The following is a 19,411-nucleotide window of genomic DNA, read 5'->3' on the forward strand; positions in this document are numbered from 1 at the left end:
ATTGGGCCAAACTTCCCACACAGAACCCCCATGACCAACAGAAAATACTGTGTTTCTGATGGTCTTTGGCGACCCCTCTCACATCCCCTCACGACCCCCTGGTTGAGAAACGCTATTTTAGAGGGAGTGTCACCCCATCTAACACAGTGAAAAGAAAGGAATTAAAGATGAAGAGGATTTAATGCAAGAAGGACACTTTGAAGGGGACACTCAACTTTGGGCTATATATTCCCTTTTTCAGATGTCACAAGTCTTGCAATCTGTTAACATGGCAGAACTCTGAAACTGACACATTTCTTCCCTGGCTCTTTTAATCAGATGATGTTGAAGAAATTAAACATAGTCTAATCATTAATCATAAATTGAATTCTTCTTTATAAAACAATTAGCTTCTATTAAAATACTCATTTATAATAAGAAACGACTGGTGACTTACTGGAGTCCTGAACTGAATAAAAATTAAGTAATTCTTCCCTTAACAGATTGTACTAATGTGCTATTCTGGGACAGCTAGAACTTCCAGCCAAGATTAGATGGTCATTAATAGAATTCAATGTTCACTGCCTAAATTCTCTGCTCTGAACATATTCTACAACCAAAGAGAGCTGCTCTTACATAGCAACTGCAACATAGATGGGGTAGAATAAGCTTATAGCAACTAAGGTTTCATTTAACAGATATTGAGATAACTTTCTAAACGATGGGGGCTATCTAAATTGTCTTGGCAGTCTTCTCAGGTGTCACTATAAGTATCAGGAGCCCCCCGTGGCAAATGGGTAAAACCCTTGTACCAGCAGGACTGTTGACCAAAAGACTGGCAGTTGGAATCTGGGGATTGGGGTGAGCTCCCATCTGTCAGCCCCAGCTTCTCATGTGGGGACATGAGAGAAGCTTCCCACAGGATGTTAAACATCTGGGCGTCCCCAGGCAATGTCCTTGCAGATGGCCAAATCTCTCACATCAGAAGTTACTTGCAGTTTCTCAAGTTGCTCCTAACACAAAAAAAACCCTATAAGTATCAATGTCCTAAACAGTTGATGCTCTATTTATCTATCTATTCTCTTATTGCTGTTGTCATATACATTAGGAATTCTCTGACAACTATAGGTGAACTGGCCACCTATAAGATTTCAAGGGAACTTGGTTCCAAAATTGGTTGCTGCCAAAATAATCAAGAATAATTACATTTTCTAATTTATAGAAAATATCTCATTTTCTCTTTCTTTCTTTCTTTCTTTCTTTCTTTCTTTCTGTGTCAGACTTTTCAAGCTATAGAACATCCTATAATAATTGAGTAGATCAATAGGTACCACTCCGGCGGGAAGGTAACGGCGCTCCATGCAGTCATGCCGGCCACATAAATACATGCACATTTGATACAGAAAGGGGAAGTGTCAATCATGCTGGGTGACCAGTTGGAGGTGAAAATTGCAAACCAGATGGACAACATGTTGCTTTCTTGCTTTTATCACAACCAATATAAGTCACTTTCCCTTTTCTAAAAGGGCTCTTGGGCTACCTGGGGTAACCAGTCTGTAACACCACACTTGAGCCTCCGGCATTTTTGTATTGAGCAAAACCTGTCAGCATCCATTGTAAGTTTTACAGAAGAATCTTAGTTCATGACAAGGTTAGCCAGCGGCTTCTGTTCGTGCTGAGCTGATGAAGGTGAATTCACAGTCCCCTTTGTATGTAAATCCATTCAATATGAAAGGAAGGGAGAGGAGACAGTTGTCCTCAGCTCAAAGAGATTTTGAACTACTGGAAGAAGTTGAGTAGGACCTAACCTGGAAAACTTCTGTTACCTGGATGAACTAGGTCCATTGTGAATAAATTTAAAAAATAGAAAACACTATTTTTATTTTTGGAAAATATATGAAGCCATATTAGAACATATTGCAAACAGCTCTCAAGCCAAAGTTCTTTTCTTACAGTATTTTACAACTAACATAATTCAGCGAGATGAGATACTTTTGCTTCTACTAGAAGTTCACTTTAAAATATTAATTTTGTATCCTTATGTTTTTGTACTGCATAAAGAAGCAAGTTGGCAAAGAGAATTTTACTGCGTTTTTATTTAATAATGCATATGGAAAACTGAAAGGGTGTTACTGAGGTCCCAACAGTGTTATTAAGAGAGAGAAAAAGCACGAGGTTCCAAACACTGGAATGGCGGAAAGGCATAATTGAAGACTGTGGAAAACATGAAAGCAAAAGCCAAAAGCCAAATTAGCACCAACTTGATAAAGAACTGACAGGAAAAAAATCACTCCTCCACATGCTATAGATATTGTGTGTGGATGCAAAATGAAATGCTTAGGAGAGAAACATGCGACTCAGTCAGTGCCACTAAGGCTTCTGAATTCGTCTAAAAACTGCCGTAGGCATCATTGGCAGAGAGCAGAGGGATAAGCTTAAGATGTCGCTTCAGAAACTGCTCTCTGACAGGCAAAAAAGTCTAAATGAGTAACAAAAATGTCTTAAAATAAAGCACAGGAAGGAAAGAAACACTTGCAGAAAAATATTTTCTTTAAACAAACAGTCCCATATGTAACAATCAGATAGAAGCTGGCATGCCCGCAAGTGATGCACACAATGCATCACAATATTTTGAGCCTGGTCAAAAGTCTTGTCTAAGTTACTTGGGCTGTTTCAAACGTGACATTTGAAAAACACCAATGAAGTAATACAGACAGCATGTGAAGTAGGACCATCATATACAAATCTATTTGGCAGTGTGAAAGTAACTAACTGTATTTTTCCTGGATATAGGAGCTCCCGGAGGCGCAGTGGGTTAAAGCACTGAGCTGCTGAGCTTGTTGATCGAAAGGTCGCAGGTTCGATTCCGGGGAGCGGCGTGAGCTTCCGCTGTCAGCCCTAGCTTCTGCCAACCTAGCAGTTCGAAAACATGCAAATGTGAGTAGATCAATAGGTACGGCTCCGGCGGGAAGGTAATGGCGCTCCATGCAGTCATGCCGGCCACATGACCTTGGAGGTGTCTACAGACAACGCTGGCTCTTCGGCTTAGAAATGGAGATGAGCACCACACCCCAGAGTCAGACATGACTGGACTCAATGTCAGGGGACTACCTTTACCTATGTACTTGCAGTAAAAGAGACAAATGCAACCACCACAAAGAGGGACAGTCTGCATATGATTTTTATGCTTCTCTAGCCTGGGCATTCTAACCAGATGATACCCAGAAAGGAAAAATGATGCTCATCATCTAAGTAATTGGTGAACGTCAAAGCAATACTCTCACACTCCTACACATTTTTTTCTGTTTCAAATTTGAATAATTAAGAGACATAAAATTATTTTATACAGGAAGGCGTGCAATGCTTCTTGAAGCCATGCATTTATCTGAATTTTTAAAGTACCACAGACAGAGATAAGATGAATCAGTATCAGTTGTGAGCAGAAAAATGGAAGACTTTTCTATAGATCTTTCACCAATGACTTTGAAATAATGATAAAATACAGAGCTTCACATTGTAAAGTTCTTCATGTATTCTGCTTATTCTATGTTATAATTATAATAAACTGGTGTGTGTGTGTGTGTACTGGGGTAGGGGAGAAGACATTGCCAAAACATAATTTTGCAACATACATAAGCTATCCTTATTTTCTGTAACATTTATTTCTTATGTTCTCTAATGCAAGGCATTGGAAGACTCAACCAGCTCCATCACTTCCACCTATACTTGTGAAATGTTACCACACATCACCTTTGCAAATTCATGGATATATCCAGAACCTTATTTTGTGTCCTAAAAGACACACAGAATCTCAGGAGATCAGTGTGCTCGGTTGTCGCAGAATTCCAAACTATATGACACAACATATAAAAGAAATCATACATCCACACATAAAGGCACAAAGATCTTTTCATTCAGACATACATTTGGCAACTGATCTCACTTGCTGAAGAACAGGCTTGCGACTGCCTTGACGTGGGGCTTTCCTTTTGTGTGTGTGTGTCCTTTCTTTTGGTGGTTTCTGAATTGGGTTTTATCTTAGCGATGCTTTTATTCATTTTCCGTAATCCTCCTATTTTATTCCCAATTCATGTGGGGAATGCAGAATATGTTCGAAATAGAAACCTTCTCTAATCTACTTCAAATCTATTTGTAACTGGATTGATAAGCAAAGTACCTATATGCTGAATACATGAAGTTTCTGAGTAAACCAACTATGTTACTTTTAAAGAAGTCCACTTATTTTTGTGTCTTAAGAGCATGATTTAAATGCAAATATATTTTAAGGAAGAGTAGATGTTTTTGGGCAACTAAAAAGAACACTTCTGAAACTCTGCTGAATATATGTTTTTGTGCATTAGCATGTCTTTGTCCCTAGCAGTTCAAAGATACTTAGGTACATCAGTTTGACAGCTAAGACACCAAGTTGCCTTACATGAATGCTGGTGAACATCATTTTTCAAAGGGTTGTGACTTCTAACAAGGTCATGCCTTTCCTGGATCAGTAGTTTTTCAAAAAGGTTGTGAATCCCATTTCCCAAATGGTTATGGAGATTCACATTTTCCAAAATAATACACTTTCAGTATAAATAAGTGCCATCATTCAATCCCACACATTTGCCACTGTCCAACCGCTGACATCCCTCTCTCTGTTACTTTTCAAAAACAACTCAACAACCATTATTGGTTGTGAGAAAGTACATCCTCGGCACCAGGTATTTGGGTATGAACAGCTCACCAGACAAATCATCTGATATAATCAGAATAAGAGAAAAGGTTGACTCTATAGAACAAGGCAGGTCCAAATGTCTGCCTTTGAAGTAATATCTGTTTTTGTTTTAAAATTCAAGCCATGGAGGTTGAATCTGTGGATGCATAACTGATAGATATGGAGAGTCGACTGTACATTATTTTAGCTTATCCACAGTATGATTTCCTCTATAGAAAAATGAATTTCTTCATTTCCAATGCCTTGCATGTGATGTTACTATTTCCACCAAAATGCTGGAGTTGTGCCAGAACGATAGTTTTATTTTTATTTTTCAATCAAAGTAATTTTGGAATTGTTGCTGAAGGAAGACTAAGTGCTAAGAAAGAGCCAAAAGCCTATCTGCAATTATACATAAACAGAATCTTACCTCATTCCTTCAGTCGACCTATTCTGGTAGTTTCGATACAGCTGTGGGACACCCAGCATGGCTTCAGTGAATACAGCAAGGAAGCCAAGAGTTTCAACAAAGACCACTGAGTCAAGAGAAAGGTAAGTGATGTATCCTGTTACTCCAGTGAAAGCCAGGACACACTGCACATAATCTGTAAACTTGTTCCAGTGCCAGAAGTAGTTCAAGTCAAAATCTGAAAAACAATATTTATAGATAAAAATCAAGGTAATTCATGTAGTGCTGTACACATTTTTTTAAAAAAGAGGGAAGAGTAATATTACATTATTTGGACAATGTGAGATGGAAGACAAACTGAGAAAATAACACAAACATTGATAATAATTGCATAGACATAGTAACAATGCTAGTAGTAAGAAGCAGTGATGCTGGTGGAAATCAACCGTATTGTAAAGGTCAAAAATGAAAGAATGCTCACAGTATATTGTAAGGCTTCAGAATGTAGATACGGTGTTTGGATATCATGTGTTACACACATGAGCAGATGGAAGCTTCAGACTCGCACAATCTTTCCTTCCCACATTCATCCTGATGCATGGTGCCACTGAATTTAAACTTGGTGAATAATGTTTACACAAGACACAGTTTTCTCAGTTCCAATATAATTAATTAATTAATTAACCATATTTATACCCCGCCCTTCTCACCCCATTGGGGACTCAAGACAGCTTACATATATAGGCATCAATTCAATGCCATATGAACATACATAGTTTATTTATTTTTATTTATTTTATATCAAAAGCATTGCATAAATAAGTATGAAACTGATAAAAACAGAAGGAGCACAAGCAACTAAATGTTTTTTGACCAAAACCGGCAACAGCAACCACATTATCTGTAACCAATCCTCCTCTGTACATGAGGCAGGGCACTGTGAACAAGCATACAGATGCGGAATTGTTTGTTCTGCTCCGCAGTCACACAAGGTGGAGGATTCTTTTAGGTATTGCCATTTTGCCAGGTTGTCTTTTGATCTGCCCATTCCACTTCTGAGTCTGTTCGGGGACTTCCAAGCTGACCATTCTTGGTTTGCCCCTGGAGGAAGACCCTTGTGGGGGCCATCCAATTGGGATTTCCTGGTTTAGCTGCCCAGAGGGACACTCTTGCTGTTGTTGGAGGAACATTAAGAGGAGAGGTGGTTCTCATGAAGCTTTCCTTGATTTGAGTCTACTGGGTGGCTTTCAAAATGTTCAACCTTATTTCTCTCCCAGTTGGCAGCAACTTTCCTTTGCACATCCGGGGAGGGGGGGTAACAATGCCAGATAGCTTGTAGAGTTTATCAGCATACACAGTAAAATAAACATGTATATTAAAACAATCATTAAAATATATCAAACCTTAAAACCACTTATTTTAAATCACATATCATTAATGGCAATTAAGAGCTATCAACTATATGTAAAAGGTGCAAGATGATGGACGTGATGACGGAACATTGTTTCACATTTTGTTTGGAAAGCTTAACATGATTCCAGCAACCACTCAGAATAAAAGATAGCCATGTTTTTGCTTCTGAGTTGGCCCTCTATTCATGAAAGCGATTCCAATTTCAGTAAAGACTCTGTTGTCAAAAGGGCAGAGCCAACTTTTCCCTTCCTTCTTACACAAAACACCTTCTACCCTGTTTTTGGGAGGGAACTCTCCAACGCTCCAGTGCACATTTTTGAGTGATACTGGGAGCTGTAGAGCAGAGTTTCTCAAACTGTGTTCCTCCAGATGTTTTGGACTTCAGCTCCCACAATTCCTAACAGCTGGTAAGGTGGCTGGGATTTCCGGGAGCTGAAATCCAAAACGCCTGGAGGAGCACAGTTTGAGAAACACTGCTGTAGAGGAATCTTGAAAAGGACTGACTTTTTTCCTTCTGCCATCAGGAACACCTTAGGAGTAATGTCCACTCATGAGTAAGGTAACTTAGGATCCAAAGCTTCCTTTACAGAAAATACAAGCAATGAACTGAAACAGGAGTTACTAATTAAACATTGGGAAACCAGCATGGTTAAGATCACGTCACAGAGCATATAAATAAAACACAAAGATGCAGAGCCAACCTTAAGAAATGGGACTACAAAGTGGAAACCACGACATGCGAGTGTGGAGAAGAGCAAACCACAGACTACCTACTGCAATGCAACCTGAGCCTTGCTACATGCACAATGGAGGACCTTCTTATAGCAACACCAGAGGCACTCCAAGTGGCCAGCTACTGGGTAAAAGGACATTTAATAGAATGCCAAGTTTGCAAACTTTGTGTTTTGTTTTGTTTTTTTGTTGGGTTTTTTTAATGCAATACAACTGTTTGGTTCACTCCTGACACAATAAATAAATAATCAAGCACAATTCAAAGTGCTGGCTTTAGCTTACAAAGTCCTAAATGGTTATGGCCCAGTTTACCTATCCGAATGCATCTCCGTCTATGAACCATGTCGGAGATTACGATCTTCTGGGGAGGCCCTGCTCTCAGTTCCGCCTCCTTCGCAGGTGCAGTTGGTGGCAACGAGAGACAGGGCCTTCTCAGTGGTAGCCCTTCAGCTGTGGAACTCCCTCCTTAGTGACATCACATTAGCCCCCTCACTCCGGACCTTTAGGAAAAAATTGAAAACTTGGATCTGGGACCAAGCATTTGGATGAAGTGCAATATGTGAACACAGAATGGTACAATGATAACTGGAATGGCCTGGACTACAACACTGGATTATGTGATTTAATAATTTTAATGTTGATATGTTTTTAGTGGGTGTTTTAATGTATATGTTTTTTAGTTGCTGGATATGTATTGTATGTAATGTATGACATTGAATTGTGTTTTTGTGTGCTGCTCTGAGTCCCCTTTGGGGTTGAGAGGGGTGGGATATAAATGTGGCAAATAAATACATGAGTAGCCTGGGACATTGGCTGAAATGGTGCTAGTCTTCGGCAATAAGAAGATATGCTCCCTAAGATGGCACTCTTTTACAGTACACTTTAGTGTACAATTCATATTTTTCTCTATGGGGAACATGGCAAAACTGTATCTTTGGGGTAAGTTTCGCAGGGGAAGAAGTATAAAAAGAATAAAAATGTGCATTTAATTTATAGTGAGGGAATCGATGAGGGAATCAGAAATATCTAAGTTATGCTAAAAACAATCAAATTGATACTTTACTGTGCAATTAAACAGCTGCATTTTCTAAAAGGAGACGTTTATTTTGGTACATACTGATTGTTGGCTCTTTTTAGGGCATCAGCAATTCCTTTTTTCCAAAAGAATAAAGTAAATAATGACATATTGGATTCCAAAATTTATTTCACTCCTTCCTACTTCAGCCAAGCTTCTCTCAGATGACAACACCAGTATTTAATATCATCATATATAACAGAATGTGTTACGAAGGAGTTCTAAATAAGTCATGCTGTCTAAAGGCCTTGGGAAAGGCTTTTATATTATAACAAAGGAACAAACTTGTAAAACACTGCTTCAAAAACTTACAAGTCATGCTATCTAAAGAACTTGGGAAAGTTTGCTACGTATATTATAACAAAGGAATAAACTTATGAAACACTGCTTCCAAAGCCCATGATCTTAAAATATATTGAAAATTATTACCTTGGTCTACATTTGGGTGGATTGCCTACGGACATTTTGCTTAATCCTTCACTTCTGCACTTTGGATGATCACCAACAAGTGGGACATGCACACAGAGTAGGCCATGGTTAGTTGTTAACCTTGGCTTGTTGCTTAAGTCATGAATTGCAAATGATCAAACAAATCATAGCCTGTGTCCGCCATTTCTGGTTTGCATACTGTAAAAATAAACTTTTAAGTTTTCAAATAATTTTTCTTCCTCTTCAGTTTCCTTATATCTTCCTTAAAAAAAACCACTTGCATTTCACAGAACCCAAAATAAAGCAACAGTGAAGCACTATATTTTTGAATGTCTACATTCTTTTTAGCCTATAATAGCAATTTCCTTCATTTCTTAAATTCCTGTTATTTCCTTTGCCAAAGGTTATTATGTCCCCAGCTCTCATCCTCTATCTTCATCCCCCACCCCCAAAGGACTTTTGACCAAGGTGAAATAGTTATCTAAGAGAAACCGTCTTCACTTATCATCATGTCTTGCACCAAGGAACTCAGGATATTGATAGATATCCCCATTTATTCAAAAGGTTAGGGACCAAAACAGGAAATCATCAAAATGTGGAATCCTATTTTTAAGGCGGAGCCCCCGGTGGCACAGTGGGTTAAATCACTGAGCTGCTCAACTTGCTGACCGAAAGGTCGCCAGTTCGGATCCAGGGAGCAGGGTGAGCTCCTGCTTTGAGCCCCAGCTTCTGCCAACCGAACAGTTTGAAAACATGCAAATGTAAGTAGATCAATAGGGATTTCTCCGTCTGGAAGGTAACGGCGCTCCATGCAGTCATGCTGGCCACATGACTTTGGAGGTGTCTATGGACAACGTTGGCTCTTCGGCTTAGAAATGGAGGTGAGCACCACCTCGCAGAGTCAGACATAACTGGACTTAATGTCAGGGCAAAATCTTTACCTTTACCTATCTTCAAAATGTCTAGAGCAGTTTCTTGCAGTCTTACTACGAGTGCAGGAAACTGGTGCAAACAGAATACATAGGATGGAAGGAAGAGAGAGGGATAGATTGAGAAGCAGGCAGAATATTGGGGGGGGGGGGGCAAATGAAGTATGCTTTTACAACTACAGCCTACACTAGTGGTTCTCAACCTGTGGGTCCCCAGATGTTTTGGCCTACAATTCCCAGAAATCCCAGCCATTTTACCAGCTGTTAGGGTTTCTGGGAGTTGATTTTCGTTTCTTGGCAGGGAGTTGGATTGGATGGCCCACTAGGTCTCTTCCAATTCTATGATTCTATGAAGGACAAAATATCTAGGGACCCACAGGTTGAGAACCACTGTTCTACACCCTTTTCCATGGGGAGTTTTCTGACTCAGTTAGATTTTTGAGGGAGACAAGATGGACAGAGTGAAGGGCACAAGTAGTTCCGGTGATTGTCGTAAGAGTGGCTTCTCAAAAAGCAGGATGTCAAAAAATAGGGGGGTGTCTGTATTTATGATGCTTAATTCTGATAGAGGCTTAAATCCAATCACTCTTAAGCCACCTCTCCACTATATTGTCCCTTCAGTTATGAAAACCTACTCTGCAATGTTTTCCAGCTGCCAAGAAAATGTAATTGGGGTGCATGACACACACATCCACTTCTTCTATGACATACAAAAGATTCATTCTAAAGAATCAACAGATTTCACAACAGATACCATGAAGAGAAATAAAGAATTTTCTCTGCAAATTAACACTCAGGCTCCAAACAGTCTTCTGGTTTTGTTGCTGCTTCAGAATTCATCCCTTGATGCTGCTACAAAAATAGTTTTTGGCTACCCAGCTTCATGCAGTCAAGTCCCAATAAACAGAGAGCTCACCTGGGCCTTGACAGTCAAAACTGAAGTGGTGGAAGCAACAAAAAAGAGGTAAGGGAAGATATTTCACTCGCTGAAACTTTGAGCAAAGGCTTTTTCTCTTGAACAGAGTATATATGACAAAGGGAGAATTTTGACCCAGCTTTTTAGAATAGGAAGGGAAATAGAAAGAAATTAAATCTACAGAACAGCAAAGGAACATACCTCTTATTCTTGATGGAAACCCTACAATGCAAAGGCATGCTGTTAATGATGATGTGAAAAGCCATAATTCACAGGCTATTACCTATTTTTCCTAGACAGAAAGCAGCACTCTACTGCTGGATTGCAGATACCAAGAAGAATATTCACTCAAACCATGTTTAAAATGTCATTTAAAAACACCTTACATATATTTATTTTTTCCTTGAAGTTCTGCATAGCTGAGCATCTGCTTTCACAGAACAGCTATAATGAAACTCCCCACAGCACCAGTCAACAGCTGGCTAGCTGGCTATAAAAATGTTTCAGAAAGCAGTAAGCAAGCCAGACACTGTCTGCTGGTCTAGTACCAGTTTAATAGTTGCCTAGTGGCTTGTGATGGCACTAATCAACACTCGCCAAAGCAGCGGGAACCTATGGCTTCAAAAATAGAAACCACACTAAAAGAAACTGCACAAGACACTCAAACTAGGAGTGTCTGACTGTGTATGTAGAGCTTTGGAAATTTGTTTTCTGGACCATCAACTTCTAGAATCCCTCAACCAGTTTGGCCATGCTGGCTAAGAGATTCTGGGCATTGGTAGTCCAACAGCAACAATAAAAATGAGCTTTCTCAAGTCCTAACAAAGCGGGACTGAAGTCTGCAAGATGGTGCAGTGGTTTGAACATAGGACGACAATTTGGAGACCAGGGCTCGATTCCCCATCTATATAAATAAAAATGTAATGTTCACTTGTGGGATTAACATAACTCAAAAACCACTGGATGAATTGACACCAAATTTGGACACAATACACCTATCAGGCCAACGAGTCACCATCACTCAAAAACAGTAAAAAAAAAAAACACAGCAGAAGAGACTTAAAAAGCCAAAAAAACAAAAATTAAATTACAACACATGTGCAAAACCACACACATATATATACAAACACACATATACACATATATACAAATATATACACACACAAAATACATATACACAGACTGGGCCACAGCAACTGGGCCATAGCAATGTGTGGTAGGGGACAGCTAGTCTATACACACCCACACACACACACATGTAATATTTGTTTGTGGGACGGACATAACTCAAAAACCACTGAACAAAATGACACCAAATTTGGCTGCAAGACACCTACTAACCCAAGAAGTGACCATCACTCAAAGAATCACCAAAAACAGTGAAAATAACTTTAAAATCCAAAAAAGGCAGAAAATGACACCGCGTGTGCATGCAAATGCATTGCATGGACCCATTCCCTCCTGCGCGAGGACAAAACAAGCGCGAGAAGCACCACCGACCAGGAGAGAAGGAAAGAAGGAAAGAGAGAAAGAAGGATGGAAACAAAGAGTGAAGGGAGGAAGGAAAGAAAGAGGTAGAGAAGGAAGAAAGGAGAGAAATTAAAATGGGAAAGAAAAAGGGAGGGGAAGGAAGGAAAGAGGTAGAGAAGGAAGGGAGGAGAGAAGGAAAGACAAAAAGGGAAGGAAGGATAGAGGAAGGGAGGAAAGGAGAGAAGGAGAGAAAGAGGGAGGGGAAGGTTGGCCACAGCAACCCGTGGTGGGTACAGCTAGTTAGGCTATAAAACTGGGAGTTTCCGCCATATTATACAAAAAACCTTTTAGCACCTTAGAGATTAACTGAGCAAACAAAGTTGGTAACACATAGTTGTGTAGATTTAGGGCCCTTCCAGACAGGCCCTATATCCCAGGATCTGATCCCAGGTTTTCTGCTTTAAACTGGATTATATGAGTTCTCACTTTCAGATAATCTGGGATAAACAGAAAACCTGGAATCAGATGCTGTGATGTAGGACCTGTCTGGAAGGGGCCTATGTCAACTTTCTCAGATGCATCGGAGATGCAGAATCAAGTTTGCTAGTCCCTGTACCAATATTTATGCATGGAGCAGTATACTTCTTGGGAAAATGAGACAGCATATATTCAGGGTGGATCCTATGAAAAAACATCCAGCACTAGAATGTGTGATATTTCCCTTTTGGCAGGACTAGAAACTTATGAGAGCTGAGCCAAAATTTGAGGAAAAAATCATCTTTCCAAGTTCTGCAACTATCTTTCTCAGGCACTTACTGGGACAGAACTTACGATATGGATGATATCTTACATTTTATCTTTGTCTTTTATCTTTACTAATTACACTGCATTAAACCATACTTTGTAGACATGACTTCCCTCTTCTTCGTGGCCTTTTTGCAAGCACATCACTGCCTTACAATCAGTACTGACATTTTCCTCCCTTGCAAACAGCAGGTAAGATAAATTTCGGTCCGGAAATTTCAGTCCGGAAAAAGTTAAAGGGGGGAAAGGATTAAATAGAGGGTCACATCATGAATCTTTCATGTAGCTTGAATATTGGTCCTTAATTACCTATTGCACTACTTAAAAGTATTTCACTTAGCTCACATAATTGTGTGGATTAAATATATGTTCACAGAAATCACTATCCTCCCTGTAATTAGTAATAATGTTTCTAACCTTTCCTGTTCCAATTACATAGCCTGACTTCTATCAAATTCTAGTCCTAACCCATCCATTTGTTCAGGGCTAGTGCAAAATATCATTTGCAGCGTTTGTCTGGACCCATGATATAGCACATATCATGCGTGTGCTGATTAGGTAACTCTGAATTCTAATATGACTTCATGCTGGGAGTTGAAATGTAATCTTTATTTTCACCCCAGCTGGTATATGAATAGGTACTTTTTTTTAAAAAAAACCCTGTTCTGCTAAAATTGATTGACATTACTAAAGGTATAATATAAAGCACTGCTTTGTCAACCCTCTTAACAGTACAATAGAAAAAGCTACAACCTTTCACACCAATTTGAGTTTCTGAGTATATAGTCTTAATCTTTCAATTCATGCGAACACAAAACAGCTTTAAAGAAAGGGCAAGTTACAAAAGGCTGTGCCTGCTCAACTCCACACCACGTTTTTGACACAACACACAAAAATGGGAAGGGAAGGGGAAGTAAAAGAGAACAAGGAATGTATGTTTCTCTTTTAAATATTCAAATAAGAAGGATAGATGGGAGAAAGAATCATTTTGGCACTAATAAAAACCTGGCTTTTTATTAAAGCCGTCAACTTATTTTATCCAGGCCTGCATAAATAGACTCCTAGTGTCTATATCAGTGGTTCTTAACCTGTGGGCTATGGACCACCAGTGGGATGTGAGGATGCGATCCTCCTTCCTCTTGGTTTATTTTATTTCTGCTCCTTTTCGTGCCACCTGCCACTCCTTCCCTGTCGCTGACCATGGCATATGTTCTGTATCAGAAACTAGAGCTGATGTGGTTTATCCAATGCAATTTTCTGAATTAGCACTCCAAACCGAATCTAAAGTTGACCAAAAATTGATTTGTAACCCTTTTGGTACTAATGTTGGAGAGTGGTCCATGGTCAAAGTGATCCCTGGTCAAAGTGGTCCCTGGTCAAGTGGTCCCTGGTCAAAAAAAAGATTGGGAACCACTGGTCTAGATCCAGGGAAGTAATGTTACCCCTCTATTCTGCCTTGGTCAGACTACACCTGGAATACTGCGTCCAGTTCTGGTCACTGCAACTGAAGGGATATGTTGACAAGCTGGAATGTGTCTAGAGGAGGGCGACTAAAATGATCAAAAGTCTGGAGAACAAGCCCCATGAGGAGCGGCTTAAAGAGCTGGGCATGTTTAGCCTACAGAAGAGAAGGCTGAGAGGAGACATGATAGCCATGTATAAATATGTGAGGAGAAGTCATAGGGAGGAGGGAGCAAGATGGTTTTCTGCTGCTTTGGAGACCAGGCTTCAAACTACAAGAAAGGAGATTCCACATGAACACTAGGAAGAACTTTCTAATTGTGATAGCTGTTCAGCAGTGGAACTCTCTGCCCCAGAGTGTGGTGGAGGCTTCTTCTTTAGAGGCTTTTAAACCATCTGGATGGCTATCTGCAGCAGTGCTTTTAATGTGATTATCCTGATTCTTGGCAGGGGGTTGGACTAGATGGCCCACAAGGTCTCTTCCAACTCTATGATTCTATGATTCTAGACTGCCCATGTTTGGTAGTTATATTATTGAAGATTGTTTTAGCCAGTTTTAAACTGAAAAACTATTTAATATACTTCTGGAATTTTTGTTGTATTGAGGGTATTTCATTGTAGACTACCCTGAGATCATCAGATAAAGGGCAGAGTACAAAAATGTTATTGAATAAATACTTCCAAGTATCCATGTCAGAAGAAAGGGGAGGCATAAGTTCAATACACAGAATAAGTAAACCTCCACTGACTGCAGGGTGACACCTTGCTTTTTGCATAAATATGTAATAAAATGAATGTTCATAGAAGCTTTCTAAGTCAGTTTATTTGAAAGCCATTTGGCAGGGTCATCACAGCCTCCTTTTCTCCTGGTGAAAGGGAACAAGATGCACAGAAACAATCCTCTCTTAATTCACCATGAATTAAGTGACCATGTCGCTGGCACATTACCATGTCTATTCCTAAAGAGGGATGGATGGGCCATTCTACTTTTAAATGTGTGTATATGTCTTCAAGTCACCTGTTGACTAATAGCAACTCCATGAATTTCATATGGTTTTTGTAGGCATGAAACATCAGTGGTGGTTTTTCCAGTCCTTCCTCTGAAATATAGCCTACAGTACTTGGGTTTTGTTAGCAGTCTCCCTAGTACTAACTAGGGCTGATGCTGCCTAGCTACTAGATCACATAACATATGATTAGGGTATTAATTCATAGTATAGTAATGGTAAAGGTTTCCACTTTACATTAAGCCAAGTAGAGACTGACTTTAGGGGGTTGGTGATCATCTCCATTTTAAGCCAAAGAGCCAGCATTGTCCGTAAACACCTCCTATGTCATAATATCATAGAATCAAAGAGTTGGACAAGACCTCATGGGCCATCCAGTCCAACCCCCTGCCAAGAAGCAGGAATATTGCATTCAAATCACCCCTGACAGATGACCATCCAGTCTCTGTTTAAAAGCTTCCAAAGAAGGAGCTTCCACCACACTCCGGGACAGAGAGTTCCACTGCTGAACGGCTCTCACAGTCAGGAAGTTCTTCCTCATGTTCAAATATTTAAAACAATATTTAAAGTCATGTGGCCAGCATGACTGCCTGGAGCACAATTAACTTCCCATCAAAGCGGTACCTATTGATCTACTCAAATTTGCATGGTTTTGAACTGCTAGGTTGGCAGAAGCTGGGGCTGACAATGGGAGCTCACCCAGTCCCACGGATTTGAACCTCTGACCTTGTTCTGCAGCAAGTTCTGCAGCTTAGTGGTTTAATCCACTGTGCCACCGCAGCCCCTTAATACATTAACCTGTTTAATCTTGTTATCACCCCCACAAAAAATTTAAATATTTTTAAAAAATTAAAAAAATTAAGAATTTAAATATTTAAAACAATATTTTAAAAAGAATTGAAATGTTTATTTTATATATATTTCCTTTTAAAATATACACTTTGAAATACATCTTTAAATTTTTATTTTATTTATTGGATTGAATTGGAATATTCAGTAAGAGCAAACGCAAATGGAAGTATACATTAGGAATGCAGGAAGTTATCTACCATTGCAGAAGACCTTTTGTCCTGAGTGTTTTCCCAGTCCTACTTGGGGATTCCAAGGACTGGAAATAGGACATTCTTCAAGCAAAGCATGTGCTCCACTACTGAACTCACATCTCCATAAGAGATTAACGTGAATGGAGTTGTAATGGATTAATGCAAATATTTATCTGGGCTAGCATCTGTTTTCCATATAGGGCAAGCAGAAGCCCATGAAAAATCCACAAGTAGCACATGAACATAATATAAGACCTAAAGAGGCTGCAATTGGTATAGTGGTTAAGTGTTAAACTAGAACTGTGGGAGTCATGAGTTCAAATCCCTGTTCACGCCATGGAAACTCTCTAAAAACCCCTTGGGCAAGTCACACTCACTCAGCAATGTGAATAAAACTTGCCAAATAAACCCTATGAAATCCTTAATTCAGATCATTTTTTATCGTGTCAGAAGTAACTTGAGAACATACTGCAAGTCGCTTCTGGTGTGAGAGAATTGGCTGTCTACAGAGACGTTGCCCAGGGAACACCTAGATGTGTTACTATTCTGCTGGGAGGCTTCTCTCATGTCACCACAAGCTACAGCTGACAGACAGGAGCTCACCCTGTCTCGCGAATTCAAACTGGCAACCTTCAGGTAAGCAACCCAACCTTCAGGTCAGCAGTCCAGCCAGCACAAGGGTTTAACCCATTGATACATTACAACAGCAATATTAATTTATCAATGAGTTTCTAATCCAATCAATTTATATGAGAATTCACAAAGACCGGATTCCAAAAGTATCCCTCTTTCTAATAAGTCTAATAAGTCTTAAAAGAGCTGTGCTGTGCTTACTGAACAGTGACAAATTCTCCCATTTAAGAAATAAATAAATAAATCTGAAATCCTAAGAGTCTTAAAAGAAAATTAAATGAGGCAAATATGAAGCTTTTCAACTGAAATATAAAAGCTGATTTTATGAATGTTGAATAGGTTTTTAATAAGAAAGGGAAGATATACAATTGTACTTTCTAAATAGCAAAATAAAAAATACAGGCATGGGACATGTGGAACAAGCTACTCAGTTACACATGCATGTTTACCAGGGAAATACCAAAGATATATGTTTGCAGAAGTGTTACAGTGTACAACAAAAGAGGCTTAGCCCAAATAAATGTTATGGACAGTATCTATTGATCAGCATAGAGAAGTGCCTGGGGACATGGTAGGTGTTTGACATTATGCTCAGGTAAACACTGTCCTCATTAGCCTTTCTAACTGCTAACTAGGAAAACACAGCATGCTTATTGATGGTTTTTAACAGTAACCTCAATTTTAAACAGCATATTTTGCACAGGAAGATAGAAAAAGAACATGGATTAATCCTACAGGGATTAATTCCTAACCTTGTTTTCTTTGGACATTTCAACCAAGATTATGAAGACATCCACAACAGTCAACAAGTCTAGAGAAACATTTCAAATGCACAGAAAATAGTGTACTGTTACAAATCGGACTGACAGAGGGAAAGACGACTGAGAATACTATAAATATTAAAAGTACATTGGAACCTTGAACAATACTATAGTTTGGGTTGTTGTGAGTTTTCTGGGCTATATGGCCATGTTCCAGAAGAAATTATCTTCTGACGTTTCACCCACATCTATGGCAGGCATCCTCAGAGGTTGTGAGGTCTGTTGGAAACTAGGCAAGTGGGGTTTATATATCTGTGGAATATCCAAGGTGAGAAAAAGAACTCTTGTCTGCTTGAGGCAAGTGTGAATGTCACATTTGGCCATCTTGATTTACACTGAATGGCCTTGTAGCTTCAAAGCCTGACTGCTCCCTGCCTGGGGTAAACCTTTGTTGGGAGGTGATTAACTGGCCTTGATTGTTTCTTCTCTGGAATGCCCCTGGTTTTTTAGTGTTGTTCTTTAATTACTGTCCTGATTTTAGAGTTTTTAAATACTGGTAGCCAGATTTTCTACATTTTCATGGTTTCCTCCTTTCTGTTGAAATTGTCCACATGCTTGTGGATTTCAATGGCTTCTCTGGACATGGCTTCTCTGGATCGATGCTGGTCCACAAAGAGCTTCCAAGAATGAAAGAACAACAGTAGCCAATTAACATAAATATGGCACAGCCCCTGGCGCATGAGGAAAAATGTGGATTCCCACATCAGACAGGCTGAGAAGCACTGCTATATGCCATTCCTCCATTATATTTTTTTGTTTGCCCAATAGATATTCAACATTTTTTTTCACTAGGGCTTGGTTTTGGTACCCCATACGAATGCTTCCTTCCCGTGCAAACAATGGATTTTCTCAAACTTTACAATGCACCCTCCTTTTTCTCAAAAGGCTCCTTTCAGCTACAATTTTCTAAATTTTAGCAAAGGTGCTTAGGAAATGCTTAGCAGCCAACTAGGCATTTCACTGCAGCATAATATGCAATCCCAGGAGATACAGACACATAAAATGATAAAAGATTCCTGTCGAAAAAAGAACGCAGCATGCACAGCTATTAACATTTCTTTCTAAAAGCCAGTACAACTAAAAAATCTGAAATTATCATTCCGTGAATCCTTCTCTAAGAAAGTCAACAAGCTCAAAAGTCCTTCACAGCAGGACTGAATTTGTACTTATCCCGTATCTTTAGCAGTTTTGGGGGGGAGGGGGAGTAAGGGAAGGTTTGTGGCATCAAAGAGTTTTCAAGGTTAAGACAGAGTTAGTAAAATATGAGAGAGAGGTGTACTCATCACTGTCAGTGGAAAAATAATTGGGTAGTAGGGAAGAGTGCATTCAAAATACTGGATATGAGCGGTAGGGGACCATTAACAGCATGATTAATATTACCGAAAAAGGAGAAGGTAACTAAAACATTTATACAAATGAACAAAAAGCATCCTATATAAGTCTGAATAAATTACACTGTTCCCCAAATTAACTGAACTCCTAAGGATAACATTTGCAACTAGAACATCCGCAAAGGCTTTCTGGCAATGGATAAGACTTTTGATTAGGAAACGTTTGTATAGATATATTGTATTGATCTGTC

The 19,411-nt window shown here is 39.4% G+C and overlaps 1 protein-coding gene across 2 annotated transcripts in view; it reads right to left on the reverse strand.

Annotated features, from left to right (window-relative positions):
* SLC66A2 (solute carrier family 66 member 2) overlaps positions 1–19,411 on the reverse strand; it is a 76,588-nt gene that overhangs the window by 21,690 nt on the left and 35,487 nt on the right. For both annotated transcript variants that reach the window (XM_060774938.2, XM_060774937.2), the window contains one exon: positions 5,118–5,334. In XM_060774938.2, the coding sequence (XP_060630921.1) occupies positions 5,118–5,334 (217 nt within the window). The remainder of the gene's footprint in view (positions 1–5,117; positions 5,335–19,411) is intronic.

This window comes from Anolis sagrei, chromosome 4 (assembly GCF_037176765.1).
Source record: "Anolis sagrei isolate rAnoSag1 chromosome 4, rAnoSag1.mat, whole genome shotgun sequence".
Classification (NCBI taxonomy): Eukaryota; Metazoa; Chordata; class Lepidosauria; order Squamata; family Dactyloidae; genus Anolis; species Anolis sagrei.